Source organism: Mauremys reevesii, linkage group 6 (genome assembly GCF_016161935.1).
Source record: "Mauremys reevesii isolate NIE-2019 linkage group 6, ASM1616193v1, whole genome shotgun sequence".
Lineage (NCBI taxonomy): Eukaryota > Metazoa > Chordata > Testudines > Geoemydidae > Mauremys > Mauremys reevesii.
In genome coordinates this window covers 99,114,960-99,131,111 of record NC_052628.1, presented here as the reverse complement: position 1 = coordinate 99,131,111, position 16,152 = coordinate 99,114,960, and the positions used below count along the sequence as shown (strand labels likewise).

The 16,152-nt window shown below is 41.1% G+C and overlaps 1 protein-coding gene across 4 annotated transcripts in view; it reads left to right on the top strand.

The window, feature by feature from the left end:
- Positions 1-16,152, top strand: part of DENND4C (DENN domain containing 4C) — a 104,785-nt gene that overhangs the window by 78,511 nt on the left and 10,122 nt on the right. For all 4 annotated transcript variants that reach the window (XM_039543566.1, XM_039543569.1, XM_039543565.1 and 1 more), the window contains 8 exons: positions 1,320-2,473; positions 3,785-3,965; positions 5,602-5,711; positions 7,698-7,873; positions 9,094-9,276; positions 10,965-11,154; positions 12,042-12,287; positions 15,445-15,562. In XM_039543566.1, coding sequence (XP_039399500.1) covers positions 1,320-2,473; positions 3,785-3,965; positions 5,602-5,711; positions 7,698-7,873; positions 9,094-9,276; positions 10,965-11,154; positions 12,042-12,287; positions 15,445-15,562 — 2,358 coding nt within the window. The remainder of the gene's footprint in view (positions 1-1,319; positions 2,474-3,784; positions 3,966-5,601; positions 5,712-7,697; positions 7,874-9,093; positions 9,277-10,964; positions 11,155-12,041; positions 12,288-15,444; positions 15,563-16,152) is intronic.

Sequence of the window (16,152 nt, the reverse complement as noted above, 5' to 3'; positions counted from 1 at the left end):
TATCTGTAAAATGGCAATAATATTTGCCTTCCCCTGTAAAACACTTTGAGATCTATGGATGGAAAATGCTATATAAGAGGCAGTATTATTGTTGTTACTACTGCCAATTGTTAGTGGATGGTCACTCCCTGATAAGTGGAATTACCAATTACTAGAAAACACCATTTTAACTTGAACATTACTATCTGGGATTTGTAGAGATGTAGCACGTTTGTCACCTTACTGTGATGCCCATGGAGTGGACATTCTCTATCCTGTGATAGGAATACAGCTTACTACCTGCTACCCAGTGTTGGTGGCAGGGACAGCTGCAAGAGTCCCAGAGTGCTAGGTCAGCATGTAACTGGTGTGGGAAGATTGAGTCTTACTCAGGCAGTGGTAAAGCACCTCATAGACTTGCTGCACATGACAGCTAAGGGAACCGACAGCTGTTAAAAGAACAGATAGAATCAGTGTGAGATTGAGAGACATACAGACCTAAGCACCTTTAAATCACCTAATGGGGGCCCATTGAAGTAGAATCACTATACCCACTAAGCAGTCGTTACTGCCATTACGTTTCATTAGGCTTACATTAATTGTCTGGGTAATCTTGATTGAAGTGGGGTGTACTGTAATATTCAGAGGTTTGGTGCGCTCAGTACAAAGGCAACTTCAGGCATAAGCTAAGAAGAAGGCTATTAAAGAAGGAATTTGGAGCAGTGCTAGAACTACTATGGTGAGTTCCTGACCAATCCCAAATTACTCTTCTCCAGTTATGGTGGTCCTTTCTCCAAAAGCACGTCTCTGTGTTCTTGACATATGCAGTAGATGTCTTTGGGACTTAAATTCTCCCCAGAATTATTTGTCCTGTGTGCTTCAATGTTGTCTTAGAAGCAGTGCCACAGCCAATGCAAAAAACACCTAATCTTCTGAGAGCTAAAGACATTGGCAATAAACTGTGCATAGAGAGGGTAGAGTCCACCCTTTTTGGGAAAAGAAATGATGCAAAGGTGAAGCAGGTGGGCCACTGAGCTTGGTGGAAAGAGGGAGTGACAAATGTGCATCTTTGCTTGGGTGCTGCAGCCTGCTCATGCAGGCTAATAGTATGTGTTAGTAACTAAGCACTAACTTTAGCTTTATTCTTTCCACATGTAATTTGTGACTCAGTGGTACTTTTGTAGATTTGCTCTAAATTATATTTACCACTTTCTTATTAGAAAACTTGTAAAAATTTTAAATAACCCAGACCATATGACCTTCCTTTAAATTATTTCCTTAGCAGTATGTGTTGTGGGGAAAACAAGGTATCACATTAATGCCATGTGCTTTCTTTGTAGGAACTGCATCTAGCCCACTCTTTATAACTCAGGATCCAGTTGAAGATTCAGTCTTTAATGATGCTTCTCCCAAGAAAACAGGTGAAAAAGGGCAGAAGAGACAAAAGCTCTTTTCAGAGAGGAGCTGCAGTTTTAGCACTGAAAGCAGAGCAGGGATGCTGCTGAAGAAAGGCAGTTTGGACTTGAGCTCTAGTGAAATAGCAATAATGATGGGAGCAGATGCCAAGATCCTCACAGCAGCTTTATCCGGGGCCAAAACTTCACCCCCTCACACTAGTAAATCCAGTAGCTTTGACGGTATGGGTGACCAGCAGGTCTCTGGGCTGAGTGGCACCAGGACTCATGTGAGCGAAGGTGCTCAGGAACTAGAGCTTAAGTCTTCACCAGTGGAGGAGCCTGAGGAAGGGCAAGTGCACCTTGAGAACGGAGGTGAGGACAGTGGAGCCAGAGCTGAGAATGTTCACGCCAAACTTGTGGATGGTAATCAGCCCCCAAACCAGGAAACAGATGCCAGAGATGCAGTGACTAAAAGGAATAGCTTCTATGGAGTGATTAAACCTATTGAAAGGGAAGATGTTGAAGTGGGCTTGGACCCTTTATCTTTGCTGGCTACTGAGAGTATAGAACCAAAACCCTCAGAGCCTGAAGAAAAGATTGTGTCACCAGTTGTAGCACGTAATCTGGCGGATGAAATAGAAAGCTATATGAATCTAAAGAGCCCCCTGGGTAGCAAGTCTTTCAGCATGGAGCTTCACAAGCAAGAGAGCAGAGAAGCAGCAGCCTCTAATACACTTAGTTGCTCCCAAGAGAGGAGATCAAGCTTGCCTTCAGATTCTGTCCCACCAGCCCCAGAGAAGAGTGAAAATCGGAAAAGTCCTTTAGTTTCCAGGTCTAAAACCTTTACGGGGCGACCAAAGCAACAGACCCATTCACGAGTCCAAAAAGAGCGGCCTCCATCACTAACGGCGTTGGGTCGCTCTTCACAGCATGGCTCATTGGGCTCTGTGGTAACAAGTTTATCCAATCTGAAGCTAGACAATATACTCTCGGGACCGAAAATAGATGTTCTGAAGTCTGGAATGAAACAAGCAGCTAATGTAGCCAGTAGGATGTGGGGCTCTGTAACCTCACAATATAACTATTCGGATGATGAGGCAAGTAGATTTTAGTTTGATATTTCTTGTGCAGAAGGGGGCATTGCTATTCAAGATATTTGACTATTTAAAGTGCTTTTCCCCCCACCCACCTATCAACACTGGTTCTCCACTTGTGAGGTAACTCCCTTCTCTTCATTTGTCAGTATAATAATGCCTGCATCCGTAATTTTCACTCCATGCATCTGAAGAAGTGGGTTTTTACCCACAAAAACTTATGCCCAAAGAAATCCCGTAGTCTTTAAGGTGCCACCGGACTCTTTGTAGCTTTTCCTTAGTCTTCTTGATCTGTCTGATGCCTATCACTTACTCCTCTCCTTTCCTTCCTCACTTGGCTTCCATGACTGGGTTTTCCTGGCTGTCTTTCTACCTTGCTGATTTTTCCTTCAGTATTTCCTTTAATAATTCTTCATCATTTCATCTCCCCTCCTATTTTGGCATCTCTCCGGCATTCTGTTCTCAGTCCCCGTCTTTCTTTGTATCCCTGTGCTGAGAATTCTACATCTTTCTCCACCCTCAAGTCTTGCATCTTAATTAGCTGCCTCTCTGCACTGTCCTCCTCCTCTGGGATGTCCCATACAAACTCTGGCTGTTCAAAACTGAACTTTTTCCTTTCTTTCTCATCCCTGTCCTTTGCCACCCTTCTCTGCTGTTTAACAACTACACTGTCCTCCTTGTCTCCCAGGATCACAACTTCTAGGTCATCTTTCTGACTCTTCCCTATATCCAATATCCAAAACTGTAACTTTTGCTTTTTTTGTTTTTTCTGCCATTCTCCTCTGTCCCCCTCCAATCTATCCAAAATGCAATTACTCAAATAATCATCTTCTCCTGCCATTCTAACTGTTGTCACTCCACTCTTTAGATCCTCACTTCCAAGGCCCTACAGACTCAGACACCTATGTCTGTGCTCTCCTTTACTTCAACTACATTCCTTTCTTTTTCTCCTGCTTTTGCTCTTTTTACTCCCCATTTTTTGTCTCCCCGCTTTGCACTTGTTTTTTCTCACTGATCCTGCACTTGGAAACAATCAATGTTCTGTTTTGTAAAGAATATTCTCCTCCTTCAAATCCATTCTTAAAACTCTCTTCTGTCAGCTCTCCTTACCACCGGTAGTCTGCAGTGTCCTTCCTTCCATGAGCTCTTGGCCAATGTGTTTTCTTGCCGGTATGAGATGTAATCTCTTTTGTGAAGACACTGTAAACCTATAGCGCTGCATGAATTACTTTTAATAATGATTAAATGTCAAAGAAATACATGTAGTTCTGAAAATACTGGAAAAATGTTAAGTTCCTTCTTTTTGAATTAAAGGAAGAAACCCATCGACCAGACTTCACCTTTCCTCCTGGTTTTGAAGATCATATTTTAGGAGACAATCTGTCACCAAAACCAGGAATCCCCGGGTTGGTAACCAGTGAACTCACACAAAGCACTACCAGTCTTGGCAGCAGCAACAGCAGTGGAGATGTAGGGAAACAGCACTACACAACAGGTTTGAATTTTTCCTTCCTAATTCACTATTTTGGAATATAATGAAAAGGGTGAGCTGCTGTTCATCAGTACAAGAGTGAAGTGGCTCAATGCAATGGGATCAGTAGCACTATCAAACAAAAGAATTAATCTGCAAATGTGAGTTGATACACTTTGGAAAGACTAATAGCCTTCTCTTGTAAGTACAACATAGTGAATACATCTCTTCGTTATGTAGAACAAAATATGTTCATAGTGCTTTGTATAAGATGGTCAGCTATAACAGGATTTCCTGAGTCTGGAGAGCCTGGAAGATATTACATCTTTTCTTTTTTGTCTAATTCTTATAGCTACGCTAAACCTACTTATTCATATAAAATCAGCATTCTATACATGAGTATCTCCAGAATGTTAATATTAATAAATAAAAAATGAGCAGCCAGATTTTTTCAGAGTGCTTTCATTTAGCCATCTAAATGATGTGGCCAGATCGTCAAAAGTGCTCAGCACCATTTTGAATAATAGGAGCTGCTGGGTGCTGAGTTGTTGTGAAACTTTGAAGTGGCTAGTGGGTATATCTAAGTGTGTACATTGTTGGTGTCATCTTCTCAGTTCTAAAACTGAATGAACCTTGATATCCTCAGTGATCAGGATTACAAACCACTCTGGTCCAGGACAGGAAGGGGCTAATGGTCTATCCTGCATATTGGAACTTAAATTAGCCCCATTCTGCAACATCTACTAGAAATGTTAAATCTGGAGGGAGGGCCTTCCACGTACTTCTCATCAGGAGGGAATATTATATAAAGGAGAAGAGTCAGGTTTGGAGAGTGGCTGCCCTAACCAGAGGAATGCACATGCCTAGAGGGAGATGGGTTGCAGACCTAAGGATTGCAGCCTGCAGATGAGGGACTTCTCTGGGCAAGGAAAGGCTCAGTCAAGACTGCCTGCTGTGAGTGGCAGAAGTTGACCAGGACGCTGAACAAATGGGACTAATGGGGTTTTCCTATCTGGAGCTGATCCCAGCCTATACTCCACTTGAGTAGCAGGATTTTGATGGTTTTGCTAGGGCTTTTTTGGTTGAATAAAGAAGTTGACACCTTCCTCCTCCCCCCCCCCCCAAACCCTTGGTATCACCCACAGGCTTAGCCTAGTTTTTGCTTCAGCCATGGCCAGTGAGCACCTGATGTGACACTTGCACCCCTAGATTGGTGTTTCTTCTCATTGGTTTCCTTTTCTTGTTCTTTGTGTGGCTATATCAATATTCAAGAGATGTAGGCATTGTACAATAACAAATACTTGGACAATTCTTTTTGCTCTTCAGCTTCCTTTCTCTTTGGTGAAATCTGTTAGACATATCATTCCTATCACTTTTCCTTCCCCACCTCCTCCTCAATTTTCTTGTGCCAATATATCATATCGTATATTTATTAATGAAGCACAAAAACTACTTAGAAATCCTGATGGCAAATATAGGACTCTATTGTGATGTTTACATACCAATATTGCTGCTATAAACTTACTCATACAGAACCTTGGAACTAATTCTTCTGTAGTCTTGGCAATGTCACTTTTTTTCCTGTGTTAGTGAAACTATCCATTTGAAGAAAAATAAACTACATTTACTTTGGATAAAGAATCTAACTACTCCTGTACAGGTGAGGTTTCGTTCCCAAGAAGTATGAAAGGTCTGGATTCTGAGAAGTCAGAACATGGTTCCTCCCACAATACCAGTTTGTCCAGCATCTTCCAGAACTGTGCAATGGAGGTAAAATGATGTCTAAAGTTTTTATTTAAAAAAAATATTTTGGTATAAAGAAACACACTCAGTATATGGGCCTCTTATAGTCTCATTCTGTTAACTTCATTAGGAGGAGTTCAACACCTTCAGAGTCAAATCGTACAATAATTTTAAATACAAATGAATTTAAATAAATGGGGGGGGGGGGGAAGCAACCAAGTTCCTTCAGAATCATTCTTCTTTGATAACTACTCCTTACTAAGGCCATGTCTGCTCTTACGCTGCTTTGATTGATGCAGCAGGGGTCGATTTAGCAGGTCTGGTGAAGATCCGCTAAATCAACGGCAGAGGCCTCTCCAGTTGACTCCAGTACTCCACGGAAGCAGGAAGAGTAAGGTAAGTTGAAGGGAGAGTGTCTCCTGTTGATGCAGCACAGTGTAGACACCGTGGTAAGTCGACCTACGCTATGTTGACTCCAGTTATGTTGTTCACATAGCTGGAGTAGCGTAACTGAGGCCTGGTCTACACTTGGGGGGGGCGGTCGAACTAAGGTACACGACTTCAGCTACGTGAATAGCGTAGCTGAAGTCGAACTACCTTAGTTCGACTGACTTACCCGTCCTGACGCCGTGGGATCGAACTCCGGGGCTCCCCCGTCGACTCCGCCACCGCCGTTCGTGGTGGTGGAGTTCCGGAGTCGACAGGAGCACGTCCGGAGTTCGAACTATCGCGTCTAGATTAGACGCGATAGTTCGAACTCCGAGAAGTCGAACGCCACCCGTCGACCCGGCGGGTAAGTATGGACCTACCCTTAGGTTGACTTACTGAGGTAGTGTAGACAAGGCCTAATGGGAAACTGAATTAGCTTGCTGCCTTCAGCATCTCCCATCGCTGCCTGTTGGTGCATTTTAACCTTTTGTTTGGTGTCTGCATGACTAACACAAACAGCTTTGCCTCATGATAGCAGTTCTTGTAGCTCTTTCAATTCAGGTATCCAGGACCCAAACAGTCTCTCTTTTTAAACAACTGTTTGATCTCCTGGAGGATTGAGGAGCCTATCTAACTGTTGCACTACATCGTGTGATTGAAAAATAAAGGATAGTAAAAGAAAATCCTTGCTACAGACTTTGAAGTGCACCCCATTGTGTTCAAAGAATGAAACTCCAAGAAAATGGGAGTCATAGAAAATAGACTTGAAAAGAATAGAGGTCATATAGTCTCCCCACCCCCCACGACAGTGCAGAATTATTTCCCTACACTGTGTTCTTCTCCATTACTTGATTCTTTTAAAACTGGACCACACCAAGTCCTGGGACTTCCACCAGTGAAAATGTACTTCAACCAACCAAGGAAAAAAGAGCAAAATATATCTCTATCTCGCATTACTATCTGAATGTAACCCAGATCATTCCTGATCACAGCTAGAACTACAAAACTTAACATTATTGGCATCAAGCTATGTTTCAACATCCAGCTCCATGTGTGGAATTTGTTTTACATATAATTCTGCAGAATTATATCTCATGGTAGAAAAAGTAAAAGGAGTAAATATATGTATTTGAACTCCTTCCTGCCTTGTGATGGAGATCGAGAAAAGATTTCTTCAGTGTTCCTCCACACATCCATGTTTTCAACGTGTGAAGCTTTTACAAAGTGTCCTTATTTGTAAAGGCCTAGTAAAAACAGGAACATACAGATTTATAATAAACACATTAGAGGCATTTTGTCAGTGTTAATGTTGTCAGAGCTGTTCTTTATTTAGCACTTACATAGTGCTTTTAATAGATCTCAAATCACTGGACAAAATGGATGAATGTTGTTCCCATTTTATAGGTAGACAGCAATCCACAAAAAGGCTAACCAAGTGGCCTTTAGCATAGCAAGTAAGTGGCAGGGCTGAGAATAGAATCCAGATCTTCAGACTGTCATTCTGATGTCAAATCTGCTGGGCCACTGTGTGCGCTACACCTATAAAACTGCGTGACAAAGGCTAATATTCATTCTCTGTTGTAGGTCTTGATGTCAAGCTGTTCTCAGTGCAGAGTTTGCGGAGCATTGGTTTATGATGAAGAAATTATGGCTGGATGGGCTGCAGATGACTCTAACTTAAACACCACATGTCCATTTTGTAAAAACACCTTCTTACCTCTTCTTAATGTGGAGTTTAAAGACTTGCGTGGATCTGCGAGGTTAGTGGGTTTGCCAAGAGCTTTACCTTTCCCACTTTACACAACTTCAAAATTTGTGTTGTGTTATAAAATTATTCATATTCAGAAGTTAAGGCTCTTTAGGGGAAGGAACAAAACAAAGACACTTATTACCATATACAGCTGGGACACATCACTAGCAGTTTCCCTGTTTGTACAATCGTGATTGGGATAAAGCATACTAAAAATATTGTAAGTCATTGAAGATTATAGTAATTGCAGCTAGAAAGGATTGAACTTTCAGGTTAGTCATTTACACTTGCCAAACATCTCATTTTCTTGAGTGTGTGCCCCATAAATGTAACCATTTGGAAGGCAGAATATCTGTCTGTTTTTTGTTTTGTTTTTTTATATCAAGGTTAATGTATGTACAGCTTTTTCAACTAGCTTTTCAAAATGGTTTTATATAGAGAGCACTTCGTAAACTTCAACAAGCAAGGTTTTTCCCTCCAAGACAGGTTTAGCAAGAGTCACATTATTGCAGGATATCAGTTTTAAGTTGGTACAAAACTTGGCTAATTAACAGGACCATGAGACCCATAGCCCAGAGAGCCTTTTTATGTACAGCCCTTCCAACAACTTTGTATTCTGCCACATTAAACTGAATGGTGAAGACAGATGACAAAAATCTCACAATCTGACCATAATTTTAAAACGATCTCTCATAGCACATGTCGTCATTAGTGGTATGAACTAGCTATAAGCTACCTATTCCTTGTGACTTAAGTAAGCCTGGGAGAGCCAGAGTATCTATAAAGCTTATACATAAAAGATCACTAGGAAAACAAGATGATATTTATGTTGCATCCTTAATTTATACATGGTCTTGAGGTAGCAAATCTTTTTATTGTGAAATAACAAAATATTGTTTAAAGTGGTTACTTACCCAAACCAAAGTGGACTTTTTTTTTAAACTCTGCAAATGGCAGAGTAGGGTAGTGTGTGGACTAACTTCACATGTTTGGTGTTTTCTCTCTATATTTGTAGCAATGAGAGGGGGATGTCAGTTGCATTCTGGAGCTCAGTGCAAGTCTTACTGTTGTGATTTTGGAAGAGGGTTTATGTACAGTGCTTCTTTTTTTTGTACTTTTGTAATTTGATTTTCCAAATATTTACAGTCACTTTTTAAAAACATACATAAACTTGTGTGTTTAATATCTTCTCCCCCTCCCCCTTTTTCTCTTGGTCATGTCATTGTTTAGCTTTTTTCTGAAACCAAGTACATCTGGAGATAGTTTACATAGTGGAAACATTCCATTAACCGCTGATCCTCTGGAGCAGAAACCTGTGTCCAGTCCTGCTGTTGCTGATTTGATCAGTTTTTCAGATCACCCAAAGCCCAACCAGACCATAGCTGAAGAAACCAGCTCTGCAACTGAGCAAAGGTAGAGGGGAGAAAGGGGAAAACAGTTCTTAGTTTCTAAACAAAATAGTTTGTGATAGTACTATTAGAAATTACTAGCACTTTCAATATTGTGTCTCTTATTGAAAAGTGAAAATTTAGCATACTGTTGTCCCACTGTATATTAAACGCTAGTGTGCCAAATATGATATAGAAAAGTCATTCTTACTATTATCATTGGTTGGTCTTCCCTCACTTTTTGCACCTTGTAAGTATACTTATTAGACAATTGCTTTAAGTTCATCTCTATGAATTAGTGCCTTAAAAGCAGTCTGCCTATAGAACTGCAGTTGAATCTGATAATTCAGTTATACATGAACTTGGAGCAATTTCCTATGAATTTTAACGTGTATTTTTAAAGTTATTTTAAGCATGCACTTTTCCTGTATATGGAATTAATACAGTTTATTATATTATGGAAATAATCAATTTGTTGAGAATCATCTCTTTAAGGTAAGAGGTTTTGGAGTGCTTAGCATAAGCAGTTCTATAATATGCAATATTAACACTATTGTAGAAAAGCTATTTCTCTTTTGTGGCAGTTTGTGAAGAACCATGAGAGTCAGTAGCCCTACGTTGTGTAGAATATGTGTAGAACTGGTTAAAAAAACAAGCAGATTTCTTTACCTTTTTTGGGGGGTGGTGGTAATTGAATTTTCAACAATTTTTTTATCAAACTCAAATTTAATGAAAACTTTAAAATTTTACGTTTGGAAAATTTGAGTAACTCCAATTATGCCCTTCTGAGTGAGACTCTTAAGGTGTGAACATGACATTTTATTGTGTAATATTAGTTGATCTTATGTTCAAAGATTTAAACTGGTTTATCATCTTACATTAGTGTCTCTTAACTCTGTCACAAATGTCTCAGTGGAGCCAAACAGATAATTTTCAACTAAAATTTCATCCCATGAATTTAACCCCTCTACTGCCGCAAAATATGCGGAAGAAGACTGATTTAAAAAAAAATTATTTTGTTATAAAGTAACCGAATTTTAAAGAATAGTTCAACTGTGTGCAGTGCATTGATTGCAAATAGTTCTGAGAGTATTCCTTGTGTGCCTTCTTCTGAATGAGCTGCACTGCTTAGTTATAACTGGTCAGATGAGTCACACATCAATTCCCTTGCAGCAAGAGTGTGGGAGCACTTCTAGCATGAAATTAAAATTAAGGATTTTTGCGAACGTTTATGCATGTCATTTATAAATTTGCTTTCTGTGAACACTTACATGTAAAACTCAGTTGCATGACCATTCAGAGAAAGCAAACACAAGGAAAGGTGATGTAAAATGTGAGCATGACCAAAATAAATTCATCTGAAATAGTAAGTAGGTATTGATAGAAAATACCTTGCGCTTCTTGTCCAGCTCTGTTTCTAAGCAGGGTGGCTGCACTAGAGTCATAGGCTCCATAACGGCAGGTTTTAGTTAAAAAACTTTCAAGTGCTTTTCACAGTTGATACGGAAATGTTCTTTTAAAATGTGACTTTTTTTTTTATATTGTGCTGAGTTTTTCTGTGGAATAGTGTGGTGCCAACCCAATGATTGAGCTTTCCTTTCAATAGAAAACTACCTGGTACCCCTATGTGAGAGTCTTTCTCTGGTTACTGTCTGTCAGTAGGCGTTGCTGAGTAGCAATATGTTAACATGCTCTCTTCTGAAACCCAAATAGTGATGTGCCAGAAGAACAGAGTGAGGGCCCAAGGGCTATGAAGACGTCTGTCATCAGTTCATCGAAACGAGGAGCATCTTTGACTCGGAGCCACAGTGTCGGAGGCCCTCTGCAAAATATTGATCTCACACACAGACCATCTCATGGCATTTCAACAGTTAGTCTTCCAAATAGCTTGCAAGAAGTTGCGGTAGGTTGCAAATAAGATGTTTGATATTAAGTGAATCTAACCCAGTGCTGATGAATTGCTGCATGAACAACATCCTGAGAGATCTACTGCTGCTTGCCATTCTTGAATACTGCGGGCACTACCAGGCTCAAATTGACCCTTTCCGTAAGAGTAAAGTATTTTCTTCTAAGTGTGTCTTGATATCTTAAGTCTTTCCATGGTTCAGTTGCTCTGACATGGTTGAAGGATTCACTTTCCTGAATACATTTTAAGTAGTGCTTCTTGATTTGAAATTCTTCCTCTGGAAATACAGACTTTTCCTTAACCTTTCTAAAGGGATCAGAAATTTATAAACAAGTGACCAGCATTCTGGAATTGACCATCTAATAATAACAAATAGCACATTATTCCAAGAGGTATATGCAAGTCATTCCCTTCATGTACCGCCTATCCTCCCCACCAAAAAATGGTTCAGATGGTATCTCCTGTGGGGAGAGAAGCGGGCAGAGGAATGGAGTTCATTACAGTAAGTATTTCCATGTTAGACAAGGATGTCTCTCCTTCTGATGGACTTAGAGTGGCTGCTGTTCCACGATGAAGTTTGTTTTCCATTTAAGCTGCCTCCTGATGGACTTGCATTATAATGTATTGGAACATTGTTTTTAATCATCTATAGAGCAATTATTTTAACAAGCTCTGTTTTTGTGAGGAAGGAGAAGGAAAAGTTCAGAAATCAAAACTGACAGCCCCAGTATATCTGTCATGCATTCATTAGCTCCAAAGACTTAGAAATGTTAGTTCTGCAGCAGTGCAATTTAAGATTGCTATGGGAAATGATCCTCAAAAGTATTTCTGGGGGCTGAAAGACTTTGACTTTGTAAAGTAACAAATTGCTGCTGTTCTTTCAGGATCCTTTAGGGAAAAGGCCCAATCCTCTCCCGCTGTCTGTGCCCTACTTGAGCCCTCTGGTGCTACGTAAAGAGCTTGAATCCTTGTTAGAGAATGAAGGGGAACAAGTGATTCACACATCCACATTTATCAACCAACATCCCATCATTTTCTGGAACCTAGTTTGGTATTTCCGGCGCTTGGATCTACCTAGCAACTTGCCAGGACTCATTCTGACATCGGAACACTGTAATGACGGGGTGCAGGTAGGTGCCTTAAGAGTAATTGGACATGCACAAACATTGCAACATATTGAATTATTTTTGTTTATAGAAAATGTCAGGAAAACCTTCCTTGACAATAGTTTAAAATCTAGATTTTTTTTTTAAATACCAAATCGTACATTTCTACTTCTACTATTGGTAATAAGATTCCTTTTACAAGATTCCTGTCTTGAATGATGATGATGAGTGAAAAGAGCACTTGGCTGCTGGTCAAACTGTTCTCTAGCCATGGCATCTGATGGGATTTTCCCCACCCACCCCCCTTTTGGGGTGCTGCCTGGGACTGGGGTACCATTGAGCCTGCCTGGCCCACTAACCTGACCTCCCTTTACACTGTATTGCTGAGGCAAGCCAGCCAAGCCCTCCCTCAAGTTTCAGACTGCACTTAACCAGCACACATAAGGGTAGGGATGCACTGAGCTGCAGCTATTCATACAGATGCTGAGATCAGCTCTGCATGGGAAGGCTCAGCTAAGGAACTGCTCAGTACTCAAGTGCACACCCCACTCTGGAGTGTAAACTCAAAATTGTACCGTCTTGCATTGCACAGAGGATTGTACAGCCTAAGCTCATGAAATTCTCCCCCTCCCTCAATGTGGAGAGGGATATATGCAGCTTTCTGCCCCAAATTATGATTTCCCCACACACTGGTTTTAGACAAAACAAAGCAAGTTTATTAACTACAAAAGATAGATTTTTTAAGTGATTATAAGATTTAGCAAACAGATCAAAGCAGATTACCTAGCAAATGAAACAAACACGCAATCTAAGCTTAATATACTAAAGAAACTGGTTATAAGTAGCAAATTCTCACCCTAAATGTTGTTGTAGGCAGATTGCAGAGATTCTTGAAGGCAAGCAGTATTTGCTTGCAGCTTAAAACTCCAGATATTCTTTTCACAGGCCAGACAACCCTCTTGCCTGCAATCAGTCCTTCTCCCCTAGTCCAGTCTTTTTGTTCTCAAGTGTTTCCAGGAGTCCCCTTTCTTGGGTGGGGAATCAATGAAGAACGAACCATGATGATGACACTCCCCTGCCTTAAATAGATTTTGCATATGACGGGACTCTCTTGTCTCCCAGTATGATTCCTACCCCCAATCAGTGGAAAAACGCTATCATCATGGAGTCCAATACCAGGTGATTTGGTCACATGTTCTTGCAGCTATAACTCAAAGGCTGTTTGCAGCATCCCCAGGAAGGCTTCCCAGGAAGATGGGAGATAAGCATCTTGAAAGACCTATTGTTTTTCCTAGTGGCCTTTCCAACCAGCCATCCAGACTGATTGCATTCCGTCTAGCGGGCATTTCCCAGGTGTAAACACATTTGTAATAGATGCATAGACAATAGTCTTTATGTCAGATACAAAAATGATACATGCATACAAATAGGATAATCATATTCAATAAATCATAACCTTTCCAATGATCTCTTACATGACCCATCTTGCATAAAATACATCTTAGTTATGCCATAATCATAGCTCTATGAAGAATGTGGGGTGTAATGCCACTACATACTTTTATAGATTTTCAAAAGCTACTAAGTGAGATTTTTCTCAGTGGCTGCTGATGGTCGGGGATAAAAAGAAGCTCTGGGGAATTCTAACTCATGAACAGCAGCTTTAAGTTATAACACATCACAGCAAGGCAGATTCCCTACCACACTGTGAAATCTCTTTCAGATATTGGGCTGGATTCCATGCTTCATTCCACCAGTTTTTTGTTGTTATAACTTCATTGAGTCACATCAATATAAAAATGTAAGAAAAGACTAGAGAATCAGGTGCATTATTTTCTGGCATTTCATCCTTTCTTTTAAGGGCCAGATTTTTTTCAAAGATAGGAACACCTCTGATATCTGCACATGTGCCAAATGTGTATACTAGAGGTCATCAGGTATTTGAACCATGTAATGGAATAGTATTAAGAGATGTGGCTGAAGCCCCATCACCTGGGAAACTTTACAGGCTAAATTGGAAAATACCTTGTATTATCAGGGGAAAGCCTACACTGACTCGGAATGAACTACACAGCTTTCTTGTCCATCTCTCACTTCCGATTCATGCAGGAAGTTCATAGTCATTCAGAAGGCACTTCTAATTTTACAAAAGCTATGAAAAATTGAGCTGTAATTATGAGTTTCATGTGTCTGTGATAACCAACTGACTAGGTGTGTGGTGTTACTAGGGATAATTTGTATTCTTAGTAAATATCTGCGAGCAGCTGCCTTTCCCAACCTGCTGTACAAACAGTCCCACCTGTCGGAGTAGGCTGCCCCAAGGCAGCCGGCGCCCCGCTGCGCGCGCCCCGCGCCTCGTCCTCCGGCGGGTCCCCTCTGGTCGCGCTGCCAGCGGCGGCTCGGGCGCGGCTGGGCGGGCGCCGGAGCCGGACGGACGGACCTGCGCGCGCGCATGCCTGCGGGAGAGAACGGAGCCGCGGCGCGGCGGGACGCCCGCAGTCATGCCTGCGCAGGTCCGCTGTCGTCCGCTCCGGGTGACCTGCAGGCATGCATGCAGCGGGAGCTCCAGCCGCAAAGCGCGCCCCGCCCGCGCTGCCCCCGCGCCCTGCCTGGCGCTGGTGTCTAGAGCCGCCCCTGCCACCTGTTACATAGAGTCCAAATGCTTTCCTTTCTTGGAGCTTGGAAACCAACAGAAAGGTAATGTAAAGCCTTTTGCAGCAGGATCACCATCTGCTAGTAGTGCCTCAGGCACATACTACCAGCAGGGCAAGGACCATCTCTTTGTTTGCATTTGTACAGTGCATAGTACACTAGGGCCGTGGCCTGCGACTCTAGCTCCTAAGTGTTCATGCAATACAAATAATAATGTATTTATATCAATACAGCCTGAGTAGATGCCAGTACTAGTGGTCTTTTTTGGTTTAACTTCTATCACGCAGGAAGGGGTTTAAGCTAAATAAAGAAAAAAGGCCACTTCAGTACTGCAGTGCAAACAATACGCTATTCAATTCCTACTAAATGAAATCTGCAGTTTAGCCTCTCCATTTTTATGTCTCAAAATGAATAGCAGAAATCTTTTCAGCAACAGAGATAAGAAATAACTCTCTTGGGGCCTGTTATCAAGTTTTTAATCACATGATCCTGTGCTGACCTCTTTAAACTTCGCTTTCCCTCATTCCAGCTGCCTTTGTCATCTCTGTCTCAAGACAGTAAGTTAGTATACATCCAGCTACTGTGGGACAACATCAACCTTCACCAAGAGCCTGGAGAGCCTCTATATATAACTTGGAGAAATCTCAGTAAGTGAAACAAGTGTGTGTGAGAGTGTGGGGTGGGGATTGAGAGGTGACACTAAACATTTCTATTTACCTTGTGACTTCTTTATAGATTGTATGCTCTTCATGGCAAGAACTGTCTTCCCCTCTATTTGCAAAGCACCCACCACATTTTGAATGACAATACAGTGTAAACAATGTGAAACTTGATATGAAAGCATTTATCATCTTCCTCCTTTGTATACAAATTGCAGTATTCTTTGCATGTTTATATATCAGATATAAAATAGGGGAAGGATTTGATCAGATGGCAGCCTGTACATAAACTTCAGTAAGGGCATGGCTCTGAACTTTCTTGCTGTGTTACTGACATGTCAATACAGCTATGAAAGAGAAGAACCGCTACAAAGAAAAATCTTTCTAAAATAAAATTTTGCTTTAAAAAAAAAAAAAAAAAATCCCACCTTTCTGCATCCTAATTTACCATGTGTAGCTATAGGGTTTATGCCATTAGCTTCAATTCACATGGTTTTCCACTACAGCAGGAGAGTTTTTTGAAACATGCATGTGCAGTGTACTATGTACTCTTGTATTACATCAGTCTCAAATAGTTT